General features: G+C 49.8%; 1 protein-coding gene across 1 annotated transcript; it reads right to left on the reverse strand.

Moving 5' to 3' along the window:
- Positions 1-342: 342 nt before the first annotated feature.
- Positions 343-15,422, reverse strand: MYL3 (myosin light chain 3). Its single transcript, XM_054171307.1, has 8 exons — positions 15,325-15,422; positions 13,877-13,916; positions 12,127-12,154; positions 7,934-8,083; positions 6,569-6,742; positions 5,041-5,118; positions 3,699-3,734; positions 343-421 (listed from the first exon to the last, which is right to left on the reverse strand). The coding sequence occupies exons 1-7, from the start codon at positions 15,420-15,422 to the stop codon at positions 3,706-3,708; spliced, it is 597 nt and encodes a 198-aa protein (XP_054027282.1). The 3' UTR covers positions 343-421; positions 3,699-3,705.
- Positions 15,423-24,648: the final 9,226 nt, after the last annotated feature.

Here is a 24,648-nt window from a genome sequence, read left to right on the forward strand (position 1 = left end):
GAGAAAGGTCCAGTTGTTTTGAAGGAAGAGGGGAAAGAAAGGATATGACTAAATAGCAAACACATTTTTGATTGATTTAGTCATGAAAATAATAGCTCCTTTCCCCTCTCCTCTCACATATATGGGGTGGTTTTTGAACTGCTGTTTGTATTTTGCATCAGGAAAAATAAAATAACTAAGAAAAGGCAATGCTCAGGTATTCATAGCTCAGATGCCAGCTCCTTCCATTTCCTGAGTGCACTGAATCTCCCCAGAGGTCACCCTCTTCCCATGAAGAAAGAAGACACAACAAAGAACATAACATTTATTGGAATAACTTGAGGGACAGAACATTTTGTAGCTCTGGGCTGGCAAATGAGGAGGCATTCCATGACATCAGAATCCAAGGCCAGCATCTGGGGTTCTGGGCATCTATCTTGTCCTAAAAAGAAAGTTGTTTTGGAGCATTAGAGGAAGAAAGAAACAATGTTCACCAAGAATGAACCTCAGGCATCCTCAGGCATCAGTGTTTGGCTTACTGGCAGTGAGACCTGCAGCTGAGTGTCTGTGCACTATGGAGATGCCAACTGGCAGCAGAGAACCTTCACACAGATTGTCCTTAGCCAACCTCAACCCCACAGCATGGAAATGATGGACCAAAACATGGGAAGCAGTGATCTGGAGAGCAAATATGGCCAAGTCAGACATGAAGCCAAGGTAAGGACTGTTTCCAGAAGAAGAGTCCAGAAAACTTCACTTTGAGGGTGCTGGAGCCCTGGCCCTGGCTACCCAGAAAGCTTGTGGAGCCTCCTCTGAAAAGATTCCAACCCCACCTGGCCCTTGTGATGCTGGGCATGATGCTCTGGGTGCCCTGCTTTAGCAGGGGTGGGGTGAGTGGATTAGATATCTCCAGAGGTCCCTTCCAACCCAGACCATTCTATGATTCTGTGGTACAGTTGACTCTGCTCATCACACGTTCAGGCACACGGCAGGGGGAGAGCTGTGTTGCCTTCACAGAGGGCTCATGTAGTCCACTGCACTTACACAGAACTCAGAATTAACCAGGATGGAAAAGACCTTCAAGATCATCCAGTCCAACCTATCACCCAACACCATCTAAACCATGGCACCAAGGGCCTCAGCCAGGCTCTTCCAAAACACCTCCACAATGGTGACTCCATTGACAGGCAATGAAACTGGTGAGGGGCCTGGAGCACAGCCCTGGGAGGAGAGGCTGAGGGAGCTGGGGTTGCTTAGCCTGCAGAAGAGGAGGCTCAGGGGAGACCTTCTTGCTCTCTACATCTACCTGAAGGGGAGTTGTAGCCAGGTGGGGGTTGGTCTCTTCTCCCAGGCAACCAGCACCAGAACAAGAGGACACAGTCTCAAGCTGTGCCAAGGGAGGTTTAGGCTGGAGGTGAGGAAGAAATTCTTCCCAGCAAGAGAGATTGGCCATTGGGATGTGCTGCCCAGGGAGGTGGTGGAGTCCCCATCCCTGGAGATCTTCAAGCAAAGCCTGGATGAGGCACTCGGTGCCATGGTCTGGTTGATTGGATAGGGCTGGCTGATAGGTTGGACTGGATGATCTCGGTGGTCTCTTCCAACCTGGCTGATTCTATGATTCTCTGATTAGCCACTATGGCTGTGGGCTAGTCCAGACCTTTGGAATCAAAGCCTGGAAGTCAGTGTTGGAAAGCTGAGTGTGTGTGTGTGTGTGTGTATGTGTTTGTGTGTCTGTGTGTGTGCATGTGTGTGTGCATGTGTTTGTGTGTGTTTTCAGAGAAGATAATTGGCTGCAAGGAAGGAAACTGGAGCAGAGTAAGGAAAGAAGCCCAGTCCTCATTTTTAACCAGTGTCCATTCTGTCCAGTTATGCCTTGGACCAAAAGTCTCCCCAACCTGCCTATGACTCCTACTTAACTGGTGAGCTAGTGAACACGATCAGAAGTCACCACACAACAGAGAGGTCTTGGAGGGCTGGGATAATGTCAGCTTCAAAAGCAAAATAAAACCAGGATTAAAAAAAAAATAAAAAAATAAAGCTAAGCAGAACTAAAAAAAGAAGGAAACCAAAATAACTCCAACCCAAAAGGCAACAAACAAAGCCCAGCCCAACTCTGAGCGAAGCCACCGCCTCAGCAGACCCTTTGCAGGATGGACGGAGTTGGTTAAAGCCTCACCCCGGGTCAGACCTGTCCCAAGAGCCCAGCAGAGATCAATAATGGTGAACAGCAGCTGGAAACAGTGGGCACCTTTTCCAGGAATACAAAAATAAGCAAGGACCAGGAAGTGCTGGAAATAAAGCTCGGCTCATTTGCGATGGCGAGACAGAGATACCCTTAACGGCGCTGTGGTTTGGAGAACACTGCTGCATAAAGCCAGAGGATCTGCTGGACAAAGCCCACGTCTCTTTACTGGAAAAACCAAGCCATTTGTCAGGAGAGGCTGGGAGGCAGATTTATGGAAGGCAAATACTGATCCTCCTTGTATAGGCTCAGCAACATAAATATACATCGCTCCTTCTTACCTTATTTTTCTTGCTCTTTATTTTTTTGGCCCATTTTTTTCACCAGTCAGCTCAATTCTACCTCCTTGACTTGTTAGCAGAAGTCTAGGAGCAGGGACTTGTAGGTGGGCATGAGAAATATGCATCCTCTGATGTTTCCAGGCAAGGCTAAAGGAATGGGCACTTGTTCTTGGGAAATCAAATGCTTTTAGGGTATACTGCTGGACTTAAAATAAAGCTGTCCTGAGTGACCAGGCAGCTGATGACCAGAAACAACTTCATTTTCCTGGGCACTTGATAGGATCATAGAATCAGAGAATTGTCAGGGTTGGAAGGGACCTCAAGGCTCAGCCAGTTCCAACCCCCCCTGCCATGGCCAGGAACACCTCACACCACAGCAGGTTGCTCACAGCCACCTCCAGCCTGGCTGCAAACACCTCCAGGCAGGAGGCTTCCACCACCTCCCTGGGCAACCTGTGCCAGGCTCTCACCACCCTCATGGGGAACAACTTCTTCCTAACATCCAATCTCAATCTCCCCACTTCTAGTTTTGCTCCATCCCTCCCAGTCCTATCCCTCCCTGACACCCTCAAAAGTCCCTCCCCAGATTTCTTGGAGCCCCCTGCAGATCCTGGAAGACCACAATTGGAGCCTTCTCTTCTCCAGACTGAACAGCCCCTACTCCCTCAGTCTGTCCTCACAGCAGAGCAGCTCCAGCCCTCTGCTCATCCTCATGGCCCTTCACTGAGCACCTTCCAGCACCTCCAGATCCTTCCTGAAACAGAGGCTCCAGAACTGGACACAGAGCTCCAGCAGAGTGGAGCAGAGGGGGGGAATCACCTCTCTTGACCTGCTGGCTCTGCTTCTCTTGCTGCAGCCCAGGCTCTGCTTGGCTTTCTGGGCTGCAAGTGCTCACTGCTGGCTTCTGTTGGGCTTCTCCTCCAGCAGCACCCCCAGGTCCTTATCTTCAGGGCTGCTCTCCAGCCAGTCCCTGCCCAGCCTGTATCAGTGCCTGGGATTGCCCCAACCCAGCTGCAGGACCTTGCCCTTGCTCTTGTTGAAGCTCATGAGGTTGTCATGAGGATGAAGAGAAGATTTTGCTCATTCTTGTCCTAGTTCTCTGTGCAGCATGATCTCTGTCTAATTAATCATTCTTTAAGCCTCTCTCAGGCACCAAACTCAAAAGAACAGGACATGCAAGGAGAGAAGAGGCTCACCTGGTGTTCAGTTAGCCATGATGTGCTTCACAAAAGCTGGAAAGAAGAGAAAAGAAGGATCATTTGTCAATGTCAGTGAACTCAGTAAGGTCCTGGGTGCCTCAGCTTGGTTGTTATTTAAATCCACTCTTCTTGCCTCCTCTGATGCAATGAAGCCCACATCACTTTTTAGAGAAGGTTGGAGATACCAGGAGCTAACTGCTCTGGAAGTGCTTGAGATCACAACACTCTCTGTAGCCAGTGGGAATGAACAAGCAACTCAGTCAGGCCATAGCTTGCCCCAGCTGCCGTTCTGAACTGGCTCTCCAAAGCCATGAGAAACTCTGGAGCCTCATCTCTCCAGGCTTTCAACACTTCAGCACATTTGTGCTAAGCCAAGGTGAGGGAGGTTCTCCTCCCCATCTACTCTGCCCTGGTGAGGCCACACCTGGAATACTGCATCCAGTGCTGGCTCCTCAGCTCAAGAGGGACAGGGATCTGCTGGAGAGAGTCCAAGGGAGGGTTATGAGGGCGCTGAAGGGACTGCAGCACTGCCTGGGGAGGAGAGGCTGAGAGCCCTGGGGCTGTTCAGTCTGGAGAGGAGAAGACTGAGAAGGGATTTGATCAATGTCTATCAATAGCTGAGGGCTGGGGAGCAGGAGGGAGGGCACAGGCTCTGCTCAGCTGCACCCTGGGATAGGACAAGAGGCAATGAATGGAAACTGCAGCACAGGAGGTTCCACCTCAACATCAGGAGGAACTTCTTCTCTGTGAGGGTCACAGAGCCCTGGAGCAGGCTGCCCAGAGAGGTTGTGGTGTCTCCTTCTCTGGAGCCTTTCCAGCCCTGTTTGGATGTGTTCCTGTGAGACCTGTGCTGGGTTCTATGCTCCTGCTCTGGCAGGGGGCTTGGACTCAATGATCTTTAGAGGTCCCTTCCAACCCCTGACATCCTGGGACCTGTGATCCTGGGACATGGTTTAGGGGTAGTGGTAGGATTACGAGCTGTAGGTGAGTGGTTGAACTTGATGCTCTCAAAGGTCTCTTCCCACCTCAACAGTTCTATGATTCTAAGGGGCATTGGAGATGTCTTTGGAGTGAACCTCCAGCATCCACAGAAGGTCACCCAGTCTGCTACTGTGACTGTTCATCTCCAGTGAACTCAAGTCACAAAGTGTTTCTCTTCTAACCCAAACACCTCTGTGATTCTCAGGACTCCAAAGGGGATGCTAAGGCTAACAGGATCTTAACTGGTCTAAAACTTGGAGAAGGACAAATCCTGCTTCAGATCTTCCACAGATTTCCTTTTTCTCAGGGTCATTACAACAAAACCTTCAAGCACCCTGCCCAGACTGCTCAGACCTACCTTCATAGTTGATACAGCCATTGGCATCCTCCTGACCAGCCATCAGCTTATCAACCTCCTCTTCAGTCAGCCTCTCACCTGGGTGGAAAGCAAAATGTTGGTTCAGTACTTGAGCCCTTCAGGAAGCAAAGAACACAGCACTGAGTGAAAGAGAAGAGGGGGAGGCCTTCTCTGCAGTAAAAGAAAGGAAAAATAAAACAAAAATAAATAAAATGATAGAAAATCATTTCAAACAAATAAAATGAAAAAGAAATAAAAATCAAAGAAAAGAAAATTAAATTTAAATGAAATAAAATTAAAATAAAAATAAGTGAAAAATAAAATTTAAAAAGAAATAAAATGAAATCAAATGAAATCAAATCAAATCAAAATTAAATAAAAATTAAATAAAAATTAAAATAAAGAAAAGAAAAGTAAATTAAAATCAAATAAAAATGAAATGAAATAAAATAAAATAAAACAAAATAAAAATGAAAGAAGATAAAATAAAGTAAAATAAAGTAAAATAAAATAAAATGAAAGAAGATTAAAAAATAAAATAAAATAAAATAAAATAAAATAAAAATAAATTAAATTAAATTAAATTAAAACAAAGCAAAACAAAACAAAACAAAATAAGTTGCATTGAGAGTGGAGGTCTTCCCTGAGCCTCCTTTGCTCCAGGCTAAGCAACCCTCAACCTCTCCTGGCAGGACTTGTGCTCCAGCTGTTATTGAAGGCATTATTAAAGAAGTAATTAATAAGCCATTACTTTTAAAAGAGGCCATTAATAAAGAGGTCATTGGGCTGAAGTCTTGCCCAATCATTTTCTCCATGAAGGTTACCCAAACAGGCAGAAGCTGTATGAAGAAGACCTCAGTGATGACCAGCTGAACATGAGCCAGCAGTGTGCCCAGGCGGCCAAGAAGGCCAAGGGCATCCTGGCCTGCATCAGGAACAATGTGGCCAGCAGGAGCAGGGAAGTCATTGTGCCCTGTGCTCAGCACTGCTCAGGCCACACCTTGAGTCCTGTGTCCAGTTCTGGGCTAAACCCAGGACATTGAGAGACTTGAAGGTGTCCAGAGAAGGGCAACAAAGCTGGGGAGGGGTCTGGAGCACAGCCCTGGGAGGAGAGGCTGAGGGAGCTGGGGTTGCTTAGCCTGCAGAAGAGGAGGCTCAGGGGAGACCTCATTGCTCTCTACAGCTACCTGAAGGGAGGTTGTAACCAGGTAACCAGCACCAGAACAAGAGGATACAGTCTCAAGCTGTGCCAGGGGAGGTTTGGGCTGGAGGTGAGGAAGAAGTTCTTCATGGAAAGAGAGATTGGCCCTTGGAATGTGCTGCCCAGGGAGGTGGTGGAGTCACCATCCCTGGAGGTGTTCACGAGGGGATTGGATGTGGCAGAGCTTGGATGACACACTTGGTGCCATGGTTTAGTGGTCATGAGGTGTTGGGTGACAGGTTGGACTTGATGATGTTTGAGGTCTTTTGCAACCTTATTGATTCTACGATTCTGTGATGAGAGTGCTTGAGGAGAGCTCTGCCTTACCCAGCGTAGCCAGAACGTGGCGGAGCTCAGCGCCCATCACGGTGCCGTTGCCCTCCTTGTCGAACACACGCAGACCCTCCACGAAGTCCTCGTAGGTGCCTGTGTCTTTTGTCTTGGCAATGTGCTGGAGCATGGGCAGGAAGGTCTCAAAGTCAATCATCTTGGAGGCCATTTCTGCCAAGACAAGGAGGGAAATGAATGTTTGGGGAGAGCTGAGGACTCACCTCGGGCTGTTCATCACGGGTCGGTGATAAGGGTAGATGAGTTTGTGGCAGCAAATGCCAGCTCAAGGGGAGCGAAGAGCATGGAGCTACCACAAGTACAGATGGAAGAATGGACAGAGGGGAAAGAGCTCTAACAGTGAGAGAAATACAAGGATTTGGTAGGAAAATAGGCAGGGAGGGAGGCAGGTAAAGTAGGTAGAGAGGTAAAATAGGTACAGAGGGAGGGAGGGAGGTAGGGAGGTAAAATAGGTAGGTAGGTAGGCAGGTAGGTAAAGTAGGTAGGTAAAATAGGTAGGTAGGTAAAATAGGTGGGTAGTTAGGTAAATAGAGAGGAAAGGAAGGAGGGAGGGAGGGAAGGAGGGAGAAAGGGACAGATTGAGAGAGAGAAAGAAGGAGAGACATAGATAGATAGATAGATAGATAGATAGATAGATAGATAGATAGATAGATAGATAGATAGGGGCTCCAGTACTCTCACACCAAAGAAGTTTCTCTTCATATTCAGATGGAACCTCCTGGGTTCCAGTCTGTGCCCACTGCCCCTTGTCCTGTGACTGGGCGCCACTGACACCAGCCTCTTGCCCCCCGTGGTCCCTTTAGCTCTTGCTGAGCACTGAGAAGATCTCCTCTCAGGCTGCTTTTCTCCACAGCCCCAGGCCCCTCAGCCTTCCCTCCTCACAGAGGTGCTGAGTGCTGCAGGGTGAGATTACTCCCATCGTCACAGAGCTCCTAGCAGGGACTTCTGTGCAGCAAGCTGTGTCCTTGCAATCAGCCTGTCCCTTTGTTTCCTTGGATGCCTTCAAAACCTCTGTTTGTTCAGTTATCACATGTGAAGACCTGTCAGCAAAGCAATTTTCAAAGGCCAGAGCTTGTCACTGTGAAGCACATTGATGCACAGGGCCATTAAATTCATTCATTCTCCTAAATTTGAGGCAATTCTATTGACTGCAAGATCACTTTCCTCCCCCCCCCAACCCCAACCCCCACATTCACTTTTCTACTCCTGTTCTGCAGAGGCTCTTCCACATCCTTTGCTCTTCCACAATTCATCTTTTCCATTGGAAACATGGAGACCTCAGCTGCTTCACAAACAGTTCCTGGAGTGACCTTTCCCAAAAGGAACCCACAGGACCACACCAACCTTCTGGTTTGGGTCTGCCGAGCAGCTTCATGACCTCAGCCTGGGTTGGATTTTGCCCCAGGGCTCTCAAGACATCCCCACATTGGGCATATGTGATTTTCATCTCAGATTTAGGAGTCCTGTCGAAGAGGGAGAATGCTTCCTTAAATTCTGGAAGACAAGAAGATGAAAGGAAATTGATGTCATGCTCAGAATCCCAACGTGGTGGTGAGGGCTGGGAGGGACCAACACCAGTCCAACACCCACAGCAGCTTGCCCAGGAGCACAATGGCCAGAGAAGGAGACTCCACAACCTCTCTGGGCAGCCTGGGACAGGCCTCCAGCACCCTCTCACCAAACAACTTCCTCCTCCTGTTCAGGTGGAACCTCCTGGGTTCCAGTTTGTGCCCTCTGCCCCTTGTGCTGTCCCTGGGCACTACTGAAAAGAGTCTGGCCCCAGCCTCCTGACCACCATGTTCCCTTTAGCTCTTGCTGAGCATTGCTCAGCTCCCCTCTGGGGCTGCTCTTCTCCAGGCTCAACAGTCCCCATCAATAGTCAGTGGATTGCTGCATTTAATGGGGTCAAGGGGAAGATCTGGAGGCATCCTCTGCTTTTCCTTTCTTTAATGGCACCCAGCTAAATTCCACTTGGAGAAGTCAGGTTGGATATGCCATGAGCTAAAGAGGCCAGGTCAGATCTCATGTGTGGAGATGCAATCACCCATTCCAGTTGTTTCACATCTGTCTGCTTTCCCCTGTGTGCCCATGCAGAGCTCTTCCTCTTGCAAGACAATCAGCTCCCCTCCACTACATCCTTCAGAACATCTTCTCTTTTCTTCTGGCCTCATTATCCCCTCCCTCCTTCTTGTTCCTTTCTTCTCCTTCACTTATTTGCCTCTGTCCTTCCTTTTTTCAGCACTGCTGGTTTTGCTTCTCCTCCTTTCTCCCTCCCTTCTCCATTCTAGCATTCCACTCATACCTTCCTTCCTCATCCAACACTTCAAATAATGATCCATGTTTTCATCTCGAACTGATTAACACTGCCCTTGTTTTCTTCTTGGCATTCTCCTCTTTGCTCTTTCTTCCTCTTTCCCCTGGCTCTTTGCCTCCTCTGTTTCTGGTGGGAGCCCAAGTCCCACGGCCAGCCCTCACTCCACCAGAGGGCAATAGTGGCTTTTCATGGGCTCCTCAGTGACAGGGGAGGGTGGCCAGGGTCCCACTCCCAGCTTTTTGATTTCCTGGGGGTCTGAACAGCTGAGATGGATCAGAAATACCCCTACCTCCCTCAGCTACCCATCCACCTTACCTCCTTCCCAAGGCCAATTGCTTGAGCATCCTTCATACCACCTCCTGAAGCTTCACAATTCATCATAGTAACTGAAAACTCCTTTTTTCCCCCCTCTCTCTCTCTCTTTTTATTTGATTTCATTTAAAATCAGATGCAACTGCCTCTCTGTGGCTTTGGGCAGCCCAGTTTGTCAGTACACAGAAGCAACTTCTTTATAATGTTCTCATCTACATTTGCTGGCTCAACACAAGTTTCCATCAAAGCAATGAAACCAGCATGGCTCTGGTCTCCTTTGTCCTCCTGCTAGCCATTAGAGCCCTGGCAGCAGCAGTGTGTATTTTCATGTGCCTAATTGCTACTTACCTTCTCATCTTGAATGGCTTGTGTTCTTCTCCTTCCAGCAATTTAAGGGGGGGACTGGAAGAAGCCAGAAATCCAGTTTCATAAATACACATTGCCACAAGCAGGCAATTTCTCTGGTAGCTGTGGCAGGAGGACACATGAGGATGGGTGTGTTACACATGGCTTCACCCACAGAGCATTCCTTCTCCTGCTGGAAGTAACAATTTGGGGGTCTAACATAATCATGGATTCCTGCAGGGGAGGAAGCCTGGACCAGCAAAGCCTTTTTCCTTAGGAAAATGAAGGAGTTCAGAGTATTCTAGAAGACAGAGCTGGGAAGGACCTTGAGAGGGGAGGTTTAGGTTGGGTCTTAGGAAGCACTTCTTCATGGAAAGGGAATGGGCTGCCCAGGAGAGGAGTCACTGTCCCTGGAGGTGTTTAAGGAAAGATTGGATGTGAGTGACAAGGTCTGGTGGATGTGGTGGTGTCAGGTCATAGAGTGGAATGGAATGGAATGGAATGGAATGGAATGGAATGGAATGGAATGGAATGGAATGGAATAGAATAGAATAGAATTAATCAGGTTGGAAAAGACCTTTGAGATCATCCAGTCCAACCTCTCACCCAGCACCATCTCATCAACTAAATCACGGCACCAAGTGCCTCATCCAGTCTCTTCCTAAACACCTCCAGGGCTGGTGACTCCACCACCTCCCTGGGCAGCACCTGATGATCTCAGAGGTCTATTCCAGCCTCCACAACTCTGCCATTGTCTGGTCATGGAGAGATAGGATGACAGGGGTTGGAAAGGCCCTCTTGAGATCATTCGGTCCAACCCTCCTACCAAAGCAGGATCACCTAGATGCTGCCTTACCTGTTTCTCATCCATCACCCAGGTTTCTGGGGGTGGAAAAGGGGCAGGTTCCCACAACTGAGCAGTTGTCTCAGATCATAGGTTACTTTTGACCTGCTGTTAGAAAATAGAAGCTAAACCCTTCAAGGTGTGTGTGGGGGGCTTGAAAATCCCAAGGTGATGGTGGAAGTCTGGGGCTACAACATCACCACATTTGGTTAGGGCTCAGCAAATCCTTCCCTGTCCTTCTCTCCTCTCTGAATCAGCCTGATTGGATGCTCTATAATTTATATTTCTCTCTTTTTTCCCCCCTTTTTCATGTAGTTAACCCATTTTCTGCTATCACCCCACACAGGCTCTACCAAGTTCTGCCAAGTGGTTAAAGACCAAAGCAAAACTCTACCAGATGTTCTACTCCAACTATCAATTATCCCTGGGAAGCCAAAAGCAGGCTGGTAGCTGAGGATTAAAAAACCCCCAAAAGGGACAGCTGCAGTGGTTGGGTTCCCAGGACTTTCTTGCATGAGGTTTCAGCATCAGTTTCTTGGGGCTGGGACAAAAGGTTTCAGCAATGAATGATGTTTGGCTTTGAAGGAAGGGAAAGGGAACAGCAACAACCAACCTGCCACCATGACCATTATTTGCTGGGTTCTGGAGGGCTGTCCCCAAACTGTAACACCTTAAATGCTGATTGAATACAGAGAAAAGTTGACCAAGACAACAGGTTGGGTTGGTTTTTCCCTCCTCAGGGGATCGATGGTTTGCAGTTAGCACATATTTGAGCCCAGGGTTTGAGGGGAGTGTGTTGGTTTCTTGGGGGCTTTTTGGTTTGGGGTTTTTCTGTGTGCTGGTTTTGCCTCCTTGGCAGAGAAGCTGCAATTTTCTTTAAAGGACTCAGTACCTAATCTACATGGTGCATGATTTTTCCACCCTTTTCTCCTGACCAACTCAGCAGAGGATTTGGAAGAGGGATGGAGAAGGAGCAAAGCCATTACTTAAAGAGCCTTCTCAAGAAGATAACTTCATAGCCCCCACTAGTCTCTCTCCAGTACTTCCTTATCTCTCTTGAACTGGGGAGCAAATAGCATCCTGGCCTGTGCCAGGAATACTGTGGCCAGCAGGAGCAGGGCAGGGACTGTCCCCTGGGACTGGGTACTGTTGAGGCCAGACCTTGAGTCCTGGGGTCAGTTTTGGATCCCTCACTCCAAGAAGGACATTGAGAAGCTGGAGCAGGTCCAGGGAAGGGAAACAAAGCTGGAGAAGGGTCAGGAGAACAGGGCTGGGGAGGAGCAGCTGAGGGAGCTGGGGGTGTTGAGCCTGGAGAAGAGGAGGCTGAGAGGAGACCTTCTGGCTCTCTGCAGCTCCCTGAAAGGATGCTGGAGCCAGGTGGGAGCTCAGCTCTTCTCCCAGGTACCAAGTCACAGGAGAAGAGGAAATGTCCTCATGTTGTGCCAGAGGAGGTTTAGGTTGGACATGAGGAAAAATTTCTTTCCTGCAAGAGTGGTCAGGGATTAAAACAGGCTGCCCAGGGAGGTGCTGGAGTCACTATGCCTGGAACTTGACCATTGCACTTTGGTGGTGTTCCATCCATAGCAGGACTCAATGATCTTGTCCAGCCCAAATGATCCTATGATTCTGTGATCCAGCACCTCACCCACGTTCACCCCAGCACTTCCCAGCACCTCCCAGTGAGGAGGTTTACTGTGTACAGAAAAGAAACCTCTTCCTCACCTTCAATCTGATCAGGAGTGAATTCAACCTGGAAGAGACAAAGAATAAAAGTCAGGTCAGATCAGGAGGGGGAAAAAATGAAGTAAATAAGAAGAGCACTGAGTTAATCTCTGTATTATGGCTCTGGGGGGTTGTGAGGTCCATGAGAGGCATTTCCAGGTATCCTCTGGAGATATCTTCCTTCTCCTTCTGACTTGAGAGCAGAAAGCACCACCAATCCACTGGTGAATTTGGAAGTTAGGGCTCAACACTACTCCTGCAGCTGCTGACAATCAGGAAACTACTTCCAGGTCTGCCCTGTTCAAACCTTACCTGAAGTACCTCATCCAAGAGATCTGTGTCCAGTTCTGGGCCCCTCAGTTTTGGAAAGAGGTTGAGATGCTGAAAGGTGTCCAGAGAAGGGCAACAAAGCTGGGGAGGGGTCTGGAGCACAGCCCTGTGAGGAGAGGCTGAGGGAGCTGGGGTTGCTTAGCCTGCAGAAGAGGAGGCTCAGGGGAGACCTTCTTGCTCTCTACAACTACCTGAAGGGAGGATGTAGCCAGGTGGGGGTTGGTCTCTTCTCCCAGGCAAGCAGCATCAGAACAAGAGGACACAGTCTCAAGCTGTGCCAGGAGAGGTTTAGGCTGGATGTTAGGAAGAAGTTCTTCCCAGCAAGAGAGACTGGCCATTGGGATGTGCTGCCCAGGGAGGTGGTGGAGTCCCCATCACTGGAGGTGTTTAGGAAGAGCCTGGCTGAGGCACTTGGTGCCATGGTTTAGTTGATTAGATGGTGCTGGGTGATAGGTTGGACTGGATGGTTTCAAAGGTATCTTCCAACCTGGTTAATTCTATTCTATTCTATTCTATTCTATTCTATTCTATTCCATTCCATTCCATTCCATTCCATTCCATTCCCACTTTGTGTTGGCCATTCTCAGCTATGATTTACCTGGAGTGAAATCCAATGAGTAAGAGTTTACTCCATGGCAGCCAGGAAAGGAAGCACCTAAAGAATGTGAGTAAGGACCTCTCAGAAGAAAAATGATGTTCCTCCCTTCTCTAACACATGGAAGGGGCCAAACACATCTTTGTCATGAGGACTATAATCATCCAGCTTGGGTCCTCTTCCAAATCCATGTACTTCAGTTTAATTAGAGCCAAGCACCCAGTGGGGAACACTTTTGTCCAGGTGCACTGTCAGCAGCAGCTTTACACCCTGTGCCCCTAATTAAATCAAGCTTGGATAATGTGATTGAAGCTAATTGCACACTAAGTTTCCTCAGGCACTGATAGCCCTTCTGGGTGAAATCAAGCCAGAGCTGCTGGCAGCTCCTCTCTAAGTCACTGTGATGGATGGGGAAGAATTCACAGGATAATAGAATTGTTTGGGTTGGAAAAGACCTCTAAGATCATCAAGTCCAACCAATGTGCCACAGTTCATTTGAGCCCCATCTAGATGTAGACATCAAGATCACACAGAAGCACAGAATGCTTTGGGTTGGAAGGGACCCCTGAAGGCCATCTTGTCCAACCTCCCTGAAGTGAGCAGGGACATCGACTAGATCAGCTTGCTCAGGGCCCCATCAAGTTTGATCTTGAATGTCTCCAAGGATGGGGCCTCCACCTCAAGCCCCCACATTGGCTTTACACAGGCAGAAGTGAACACTTGGCTGGGTTTAGATCTAGACATGGGAAGAAGATGAGCAATGCTCTCCTTTTCACCGAGTGGACCAATCAGTTCTACAATGGTGATCAAAGGAGTGGGGGTGACTGGCACAGACCTAGGTGCCCTTGGCTGATCTGGTGATTCCCACCCAGAGAGCATGAGCTGCTACATGAGCTGCTACTCTGAGAGCCTGCAGCCCAGGGGGAAGTGGTGACTTCAAATTCCCACAGCTGGATCAAAGGGAAGGTTTGAGCTGAAGGGCTGAGTGTGCCTCATCCTTAATCATGGCCCCTGTCAAAACAGCACCCAGAGCTGAGGGACCATGTGTGATGGTTGGCAAGGGGGTGGCAGACAGCTTTACCACCCAGGCACTGCTTCCTCTCAGGAGAGCTGCAGAGATGTGTGGGTGGTGGCTGAGGCTATTTTCTCCTCTCTCAGCACAGGCCACCACGGAGATGGAGGGAAAGGTGACTCACCATTCACCCAGCCACAAGCCACCAGTGAGGATGGAAGGAACAAACCCTGGACAGTGTTTAGACCGAAGGGACCTGGGGTGTTGTTCTCCCTTCCCTTGTGGAGCTCCCAAGGTAAAGCTCTCTGCTTGTAGCAAGAGTAAAGGTGGAGCTGTCCATGAGGACAGCACAGTCCCTGCCCCAGAGCATTTCTGCTTCTGCTGCTCTGCTGTAACGAACACACAAGCAGAGGGCTTCCAGCCCTGCCAGCACTGCTGTGGCCTCCTCTGGCCCTGCTCCAACAGGTCCCTGCCTGTGCTGAGGACTCCAGAGCTGCCCCAGCACTGCAGGGGGGACCTCAGCAAAGGGGCAGAATCCCCTCCCTGCACCTACTGCCACATAGTCCCTTGGAAATAGGCTGAGGTGACTTCCCTTGGGAATTGTGTGTGCAGTACACAGACACTTCAGAAGGATTGAGTTCCTTCTGGAGTTTCTCCTGGTGGCAAGTGAGGTTTTGTGTCAAGGACATTCCTGTGAGGGCCAAGCACCCAGAGCACCAAGGCTCAGGGTGGGGGTAATTTGTACAAATCCCTGTGAAGGATGCTGAAGGTCAATCTCTTTCCACCTGTCTCCTACCCTGATGTGTGGACTGTGCTACATGTGCCAGAAGAGGTTGAGGTTGGACATTAGGAACCACTTCTTACCTCCAAGAGTTTTCAGGGGGCAGAGGAGGAGGAGGGGGAGGGGAATGGGGAGGGGAAGGAGAAGGAGAAGGAGAAGGAGAAGGAGAAGGAGAAGGAGAAGGAGAAGGAGAAGGAGAAGGAGAAGGAGAAGGAGAAGGAGAAGGAGAAGGAGAAGGAGAAGGAGAAGGAGAAGGAGAAGGAGAAGGAGAAGGAGAAGGAGAAGGAGAAGGAGAAGGAAGGAGAAGGAGAAGGAGAAGGAGAAGGAGAAGGAGAAGGAGAAGGAGAAGGAGAAGGAGAAGGAGAAGGAGAAGGAGAAGGAGAAGGAGAAGGAGAAGGAGAAGGAGAAGGAGAAGGAGAAGGAGAAGGAGAAGGAGAAGGAGAAGGAGAAGGAGAAGGAGAAGGAGAAGGAGAAGGAGAAGGAGAAGGAGAAGGAGAAGGAGAAGGAGAAGGAGAAGGAGAAGGAGAAGGAAAGTTTGATTTTTTATTGTGCTCTTTTGAGATCTGTTTAGAAGCCATAAATGCAGCAGCTGGAAAGAGGCCATCAAGATCAGTATCACTGTACTGAGGTTACATTTGTATTTCACAAGCATGTGGGGTTTTCCACTAAGGCCTTTTTCAACTTATTAACACCCATCATCACCATCACCCCTTCTTCCATCAGTTTCTGTGGAGAGTTTCTCTACAGGGCTCAGGATCAGCCTTGCACTTTGCAGGAAGCTTGTCCAAGCACAAGGCCACTCAAAGCAGTCTCCTCTTGGGTGCTGGTGCTCTACAGCGTCAGCCTGAGCTTCAGAGCCTCATGGCAGTCCTCTGGCAAGGGTTCACATCCCCTTGCTTCTTGCTTTCCTGCAAATACCTTCTGGGGCTGGAGGAGCAAAGTGCTTTTCAATCTCTCTGCTTTTCCACCTCTAGCAGTAGACTATAAATTGATAACTCCCTTTCTTGGATGGGGAATGTGTTGCCACAGCTTTCCAGGGTCCAAAGGGAAATTCCAGAGCCTCAACAGGAGAGTGACACACAACTGAGATGGCTTCTGGCACCAGCCAGCACCAGAAATATAAACCACTTTGCAGACTGACTGTTCTCCCTGTAGCAACATGGGTTTGGATTCTCCAGCCATTTACTGACTGCTGGCTTCTTGCCTTCCCTGCAGCTTCCCCCTCCACCAGCCCCACCAGCAGATGTTTGTTCAGATGTTCACAGCCACGGAAGAAATTATAAAACCTGAAAAAAATGCCCTCTGCTAAAGCCTGGAGGGAAGCCTGGGGTGCAGGAGAGGTCAGAGGCTGGCTGTGCTGTCTGCTTGAAGCAGACAATAGCTCACAGGTTGGGGCTTTGATGGAGATGAGCCCAAAGGTAGAGCTTGTGGACCACATTGCAACACTTCCTGGGGGCTTCAGGCCCTCAAGCCTCTTGGCAAGCGGATGCAGCACTGGTTAGGCTACACCTTGAGTCCTGTGTCCAGTTCTGGGCTCCTCAGCTTAGGAAAGATGTTGAGATGCTGGAAGGTGTCCAGAGAGGGGCAACAAAGCTGGGGAGGGGTCTGGAGCACAGCCCTGGGAGGAGAGGTTGAGGGAGCTGGGGTTGCTTAGCCTGGAGAAGAGGAGGCTCAGGGGAGACCTCATTGCTCTCTCCAACTCCCTGAAGGGAGGTTGTAGCCAGGAGGGGGTTGGTCTCTTCTCCCAGGCAACTGTGACAGAACAAGAGGACACAGTCTCAAGCTGCACCAGGGGAGGTTTAGGCTGGATGTTAGGAAGAAGTTCCTCATAGAAAGAGAAATTGGCCATTGGGATGTGCTGCCCAGGGAGGTGGTGGAGTCACCATCCCTGGAAGTGTTAGGAAGAGCCTGGCTGAGGCACTTGGTGCCATGGTTGAGTTGATCAGATGGTGCTGGGTGATAGGTTGGACTGGATGATCTCTGAGGTCTCTTCCAACCTGGTTAATTCTATTCTATTCTATTCTATTCTATTCTATTCTATTCTATTCTATTCTATTCTATTCTATTCTATTCTATCCTATCCTATCCTATCCTATCCTATGAAGGAAAAAGCTCCATGTCTCAACCAGCATGCATGGGGTCAGGTGGATTCCACCACTGCACAAGTATTTGTGGCACAGCATCGTGTCAAGGCACCTGGGACAGGATCATCTTCAGAGGGGAGGTCTCAAAAGGGCAAAGAAAATCAATCAACAGGTAACAGAGTTGGGAGATGTGAACTGCTGGGAGGTGGCCAGGGAAAGAGAAATGTTTCTGTAATTAATTAGTGGATAAAATATGAAGGAAAAAAATGAAGTGGGGGGGGGGGGGAGGGCACTTGTTTATTATTATTATTATTATTTAAAGTATTATTATTATCTTTATCATTGCCATTATTATCATTACTACTGTTATTACACTTACCATTCTGACAGGAAAGCCTTTCCCTTTGTCTTCCATCTCCCAAGCCAAATGTTTTGCCTTACAACCCCTGGCAGAGTTTCCTTCTCTTTCTTTATTCATTTATTATTTTTTCCCCTCTAAATGTCTTTCAAATTAAGCTATTTTTCTATCAAAATGGCATATTTCATGTCAAATTGACTTAAAGAGCCCTTCCCCTCCACATTAGATCACTCAGCTCCTGCCCAAACAATTCTTCTGGGGCTGAACAGCTCCAGCCGGAGCTGCCAGCGGAGGATTTTTGTGGGTTCTTTGTGTGCTGCAGAAACCTCCTCCTGAAAACTCAAGCTGGTTTCTTCGCAGACTTTCATCCCCCCTCCCCCCAGCCCGAGCCTAAAAAACAACCCCAGCCTTTGCTGAGCTAATCTGGGGCTCAGTTGTGCAACTGCCTTCGTTTGCTGACGGATGTGTCAGTCATGCTAGCAGCCAATGGGACCACGTGAGATGTGAGGCTGGCCACGGTGAGATGAGCCTGATGGGTCTCAGGATGCAACAGAAAGGGGTCTGTGGAGCAAACACCTCCTAGAAGTGGAGGAATCCATTTTAGATGTGGAAGCTGAAGCTCTTGCTCACACACAAGGCTCCCCAAGAAACAGAATACTCTGGCAAAGTACCTCCACCAGCAGCCACCACAACCTTCCACTGTTTTTCTTGCTCTGAGATCCAGCCTGGCAGAGGTTTGCAGCCCAGCAACGCAGAATAACAGAATCCCAGCGTGGCAGGCTTGAAAGGGACCTCTGGAAATCATCCAGTCCAACCCCCCTGCTGCAGCAGGGCACCCACAGCAGCTTGCCCAGGAGCACAATGCCCAGGTGAAAGCTCTCCACACCAGGAGACTCCACAACCTCTCTGGGCAGCCTGGGACAGGGCTCCAGCACCCTTACAACAAACAACTTCCTCCTCCTGTTCAGGTGGAACCTCCTGGGGTTCAATTTGTGCCCTCTGCCCCTTGTGCTGTCCCTGGGCACCACTCAGCAGAGCCTGGCCCCAGCCTCTTGCCCCCCAGGCTCCCTTCAGCTCTTGCTGAGCATTGCTCAGCTGCCCTCTGGGGCTGCTCTTCTGCAGGCTCTCAGCCCCAGGGCTCTCAGCCTTTGCTCCTCCCAGAGCTGCTCCAAGCCCCTCAGCAGCTTCCCAGCCTCCACTGGACTCTCTCCAGTAGCTCCTTGTCTCTCTTGAACTGGGGAGCTCAGAACTGGACCCAAGACTACAGATGTGGCCTGAATAGGGTAGAGTAGAGGAGGAGGAGGGCCTCCTTCAGCCTGCTTGCCACACTCTTCTTCATGCACCCCAAGAGGCCATTTGCCTGCTGGGCCACGAGGGCACAGTGCTGGCTGGTGTTCAACTTGTAAAAGAGACTTAAAACAAAAGAGCTTCAGTGTCCTGGGCAGAAAATGGTAAAGGTTTTCCCAGACATACCCTGAGTTCACACAGCTCCACGATGCAAACATCACTCTCCCTACTCTGTCCAAAAGCTGTTGAGTTGTTCTTGGCACTGCAGCCATGGCCACCCCAAGCCCTCCTACAAATGGAATGATGCCAACCACCACCCCCACCCACGATCCATCCTGGTGCACTTTGCAGCCCCTGCAAAAATCCAAGTGTGGCTGGACCCCTTTAAAGTCTTACAGCCATCACCCTGCAGCTGTCTTGAAAATCAAACCAGGGCTGAGCTGCCAACATGCCACCAGGATAAGGTGCTGGCAGTGAGGAGAGCCCTGCCGGTGTCTCCGCGAAGCTGGCAGGCGCGGCTCACATGCTGCTCCCAAAATAACCTCACTGTAAACCCACCCTCAGCTCCAAAGGGGCCAGAACTTCCCCCTAGAAAACTCCAGGAGCACAGCCCAACGCCTGCCATGCTCTGTCCTTCAGGGGCTGGCCTTGGGTTGGGTTTCTGTGGCCATCGTTTTCCAAAGCAGGACTCGATTGCCTTGTGAGCTGCAAAACAGCGCGCTCAGGGCTCGCTCGGTAACCACAACCGTACTGCCTGTTCTCGCCCCGGCCCCAGCACCACCAGGGAGCTCCAACCCAGAAAGCTGAGCCCCAGCAGGGAGCTTGGTGAAGAGGGTGGAAAACTTAAGTCCTTCCCTTTTATCAACATTTCAAATTATCATGGAAAAAGAAAAAAGGAAAGGAGAAGCCCTGTCCCTCCCTCACCCTCACCACAAACGCTGCCTTTTGGGTCAACATCCTGCAGTCCTTTCCCTGACTTGGAGATTTATTCCAGAGTCCCAGCATGGTGGGGTTGGGAGGGACCTCTGGAGAGGAATGGAATGGAATGGAATGGAATGGAATGGAATGGAATGGAATGGAATGGAATGGAATGGAATGGAATGGAACGGAACAGAAAGAAGAGAAGAGAAGAGAAGAGAAGAGAAGAGAAGAGAAGAGAAGAGAAGAGAAGAGAAGAGAAGAGAAGAGAAGAGAAGAGAAGAGAAGAGAAGAGAAGAGAAGAGAAGAGAAGAGAAGAGAAGAGAAGAGAAGAGAAGAGAAGAGAAGAGATAGAATTACCCAGCTCACCCAGTCCAACCCCCTGTTAAAGCAGGGCACCCATAACAGCTTGCCCAGGAGCACAAAGGCCAAGAGGCTTTGGAATCTCTCCAGAGAAGGAGACTCCACTGCCAATCTGTGCAGCTTGAGCAGGGCTCCAGCAGACTCACACATTTCTCACCAAACACATTTCTCCTCCTGTTCAGAAGGAACCTCCTGGGCTCCAGTTTGTGCCCTCTGCCCCTTGTGCTGTCCCTGGGCACCACTGAGCAGAGTCTGGCCCCAGCCTCTTGCTCCCCACAGGTCCTTTAGCTCTTGCTGCGCATTGCTCACATCCCCTCTGGAGCTGCTCTTCTGCAGGCTCAACAGCCCCAGGGCTCTCAGCTTTTCCTTTATTTATTTGTGTGGGAAGAAGCCAAATCTCCTACAACCACAGCTGAAGCTGATCTCCCAGAATTTTGCTTTGTTTTTTTCACTCTGCTTACAAATGATGTCAGTGTCCCTGACCTGATCAAGTCAAGCACTGCTCCAACCCACGAAGGTTTTCTCCAGGCTCTCTAGCAGAGCCTTGCAAGGTGCCACTGATAAAACCAGCACCTCTGAGGTGCTGCAGCACAAGTGGACACACCCTGGAGTTGCACCAGGGGAGGTTTAAGTTGGACACAAGGAACAATTTCATCCCCAAAAGGGTTGTCAAGCCTTGGCCCAGGGCAGTGGTGGAGTCCCCCCCACCCCTGGAGGAGTTCCAAAGCCCTGGAGATGTGGTGCTGAGGGCCATGATTTGGTGGTGGCCTGGAAGCACTGGGTTAATGGCTGGGCTTGATGATCTTACAGGAGTCTTCCAGCATAAGCAATTCTGTGATGCTGTGCTGGGGGGCTTGTGCTGCCCCCCAGGATGGCCACCCATGATGTTTTGCATGGGTACAAATTGTGCTGACAGATGCAGCAGGAGGCTGGATAAAGAAAAGCTTCCCAGGGAGGTGCAGGGTGTCAGTGCTCACTCCCCTCTGTATGTGTCTGGATGCCTGTGTGCAGCACAGGACCAGAGAATGGCTTGGATTGGAAGGGACACCTTTAAAGGACCAACATAAACCTTCACTCATCCTTTGAAACCCAGAGATCAGAGATCATTGTAAAGGTAGGATGCAGCTGGGAGGGATCAGCAATGCTGAACGACCTCCTCCGGGGAATCACTCCATGACGTGGACAGCGCTCGTGAGTGAAAGCCACTACAGCTCTCCTGATCCCTGTTATTAGTGGCTGTAACACCCAGTTCCCTGGCTAGGGATGGATTCTGGGAAGCAGCTCTCTCATCAAAGAGAGCTGGGCTGCAAGCTGACCACATGCCCTGAGCATAGCACCATGGTTTCAGTTTAAATTTAGTTGAGTCCCTCTGATCCCCATCTGCTTTTTTAGGATTCAGGTTGAGGATAGGGACAAGGAACAATGCCCTGGAAGATGCATGGAGACCAGGAGACAGAAATTAAACTCCAGCAGGAAATTTGCTTAGAAAAGGGGAAAAAAAACCCCAACATTCTGGAGATTACATTGGCATTCTCCCTCTACTAATGTTCCATCCATTTCCTTTCCCATATTTCTTTCCACTTGGTTCCCCTGGCCAGCATGTGATCATTGTCTATGCACATACAACTAGAAATGAAATATTGGGTTAAAACATGCCTTGACACTGCTTTGGTGCTGCTGTTTTTAATAATACCTGGGCTTTAACCAAGCCTTTTGCCACCTGGAAACCTTACAAGAAAGTCTGAGCCACCAACCAGCCCTTGGGGGGAAGAGAAGGCAAGGAGGTGGAGGTGGAGGAGCTCACTGCTACTCCAACGTCATAAAACTCCATAGTTTGAGGCCAGCCCAGGCCACTCTAGCTTTAGGAGAGACTGGGATGATCTCAGACCCAAAGACCCACAGCCTTGTGCAGCAAGGTGGGCAGGGCTCATCAGCTGGAGTCATGAGCATGGATAGACAGCAGGAGCTCTTCCCAGGTCTTGGTCTTCATTACCCCACTTCTGCCTGAAAATCAGTGTAGATCCACTCTGCCTTTTCCTGTTGCCAGTGGGAACTGTTCCAAGGCATCTTTTAGGTGTTTATGTCTAGATTTCCTCTTCTAACACACCTTCATGAAAGCCCACCTCAGAGCTACAATTATCCCTATCCCCATTTTGCTACTGGAGCATTGTAAGTGAAGAGATAAGCCCCGACCCAAGGTGGCTGCTCCCAAGGTCATGTTGGAGCTGGAAGGTTGTTTCACTTGGAAATGATTTTCATGCAGAGATACTTTGCTCTGGGCCAGCATGGCAAGAACTTGGTGACAGTCTGGCCACCAACTTGCCCTTGAGAAGAGATGGAGTAGCAGGGCCTCCTCATCTGGCTCTGAGTCATGTCAAAGAATCACAGAATTGTTAGAGTTGGAAGGGAGCTCAAGGCTCAGCCAGTCCCAACCCCCCTGCCATGGGCAGGGACACCTCACACCACAGCAGGTTGCTCACAGCCACATCCAGCCTGGCTGCAAACACCTCCAGGGATGAGGCTTCCACCACCTCCCTGGGCAACCTGTGCCAGGCTCTCACCACCCTCATGGGGAACAACTTCTTCCTAACATCCAAACTCAATCTGCCCACTTCTAGTTTTGCTCCATCCCCCCCAGTCCTATCACTCCCTGACACCCTCAAAAGTCCCTCCCCAGCTTTCTGGTAGCCCCCTTCAGATCCTGGAAGGCCACAATTAGGTCTCCTCAGAGCCTTCTCCTCTCCAGACTGCACAACCCCAACTCCCTCAGTCTGTCCTCACAGCAGAGCAGCTCCAGCCCTCTGCTCCTCCTCGTGGCCCTTCTCTGGACACCTTCCAGCACCTCCAGATCCTTCCTGCAGCAGAGGCTCCAGGACTGGACACAGAGCTCCAGGTGGGGTCTCAGCAGAGCGGAGTCCCCACCCAACTCATGACCTGTGTGGCTCTGCTCCATGCAGGGATCACCCACTCCATGCAGGGATCATCCTGCCAGCACAGCCATCAGGGAAAAGGTGCCTCCAACCTCTCTGAGAGTTAGAGGGAACCCAAAGCTTCTGTTCCTACTAAGTGCCATCATCCCTCTCCTCCCCCACCCTCCACAAAGCTGCTCTGGGTACTTTTTCTTCCCCTTCTCCAAGTTAAGATTTAACTGGTTTGTGAGAGGAATAAATAGTCCATGCCCACAGTCCAGCTTCCCAGCAAGGGGGGGAGCAGTTAGCACTTTGGCCAGGGCCCTCTGCATGCAGCGAGCTGCGCGCTCCATTCGGATTTCATAGTTGCTGCACGGTACACAGGCGGTGATTAAAGCCACATTGACTGAGGTTTAGCAGCTATGTGAGCAATGCAGAGCTCATCACCCAGATGCTCCAGATCCACAATGTGCTTTTAATAACTCCCTGCTCATCGAGGGGCAGATGGGAGGGGTGAGGGGAAAGCTGAGGGCCGGGCACCTCTCGTTCTCTTCGCACCTTGGCTACGCAACAGCTTGGGTTGGAAGGGACCTCGAAGGTCATCCGGTCCCAGCCCCCTTGCCACAGGCAGGGACACCTTCTACCTGCCCAGGCTGCTCAAGGCCTCATCCAACCTGACCTTGAACACCTCTAGGGAGGTGGCATCCACATCCTCCCTGGGCAAACCTGTTCCAGGGTCTCCCCACCCTCCCTGGAAAGAATTTCTTCCTAATCTCCAGCCTGAATCTGCCCTCTCCCAGCTCAAGGCCATTGCCCCATATCCTATCACTATGAGCCCTTGCAAAAAGTCCCTCCCCAGCTTTCTTGCAGTCCTCCTTCAGGTACACATCCACAGCAGGAGGGCTCCACACCAAGATGTTCCTTACTTCTCATGTCTCCCTCCCTCAGACCAAGCTGGGCTGCTTGCAGTTTTGGCTTTATCCATCCCTGTGCCACAGACACTGCAGAAAACTTCTTGCTTGGCAGCTGCTGAGCAAAGGCTTGGAAGAAGATGCTGCCCAGAGCAGTTATTTTTGTGGCAGCCATCCCACTATGTATTTTAGGGTGCTGCTGACCAATACCCACACTTTCAGAGGGCAAGAACAAAAAGTCATTTTGATTAAGAATAAAAGCAGGTTTGGGGCTTTGTGTTCTACTTGATGACAGTTTTAGTTGGAAATGAGGGAGAAAATCATTCCAGACTGGTCAGAATGTCCTCTTTTGCCCAAACTGAAGTCATTTCAGCTATTAAATATTTCTGGTTTTGGTTGGTGGGGTTTTATATATATATATATATCAGAAGGAAAGAAGCCTCCAAAATCAATAACTACTTCAATTAACTTAGAAAAACAACACTGAAACCGGTCATTTTCTTTCTCCTTGTCATCTTGTGTGTGTGTGTGTGTGTGTGTGTTAAATCTCTTCACTAAATCTCTATCCACTTGCCAAACATTCTGGTACCACCAAAGTGCACTTTTCATGTCTCCCCAGAAAGTATTTTTACGAGGGACATCACCCAGCTCTATGAAGCAGGCAGATACACAAAGGCAGCCAGACTTTGGCTGGGCCCAGAAACTTCATCTGGAAAGCTCTTCTGATTTCCAGAGCTGTTTGGTTTTGGCCCCAAGGATGAGTGGAACATGCCACAAAGAAAGCCTTCTGCTGGGTTTGCAGGCGTGCTTGCTCAGCATCCATACTGTTGCTTCGCTGCTCTGCATCTCCTGGGGAGCATCTCCTTGGGGATGCCTCAGCCTTGGAGACTTGACTCACCCCACAGCTCTTCTCCTGGTGAAATGTTGGCCTAGGTCAAGGCTACAGTAAATTTGCAGGAGAGCAGCCAGGCAGA

This window comes from Dryobates pubescens, chromosome 21 (assembly GCF_014839835.1).
Source record: "Dryobates pubescens isolate bDryPub1 chromosome 21, bDryPub1.pri, whole genome shotgun sequence".
NCBI classification, from domain to species: domain Eukaryota; kingdom Metazoa; phylum Chordata; class Aves; order Piciformes; family Picidae; genus Dryobates; species Dryobates pubescens.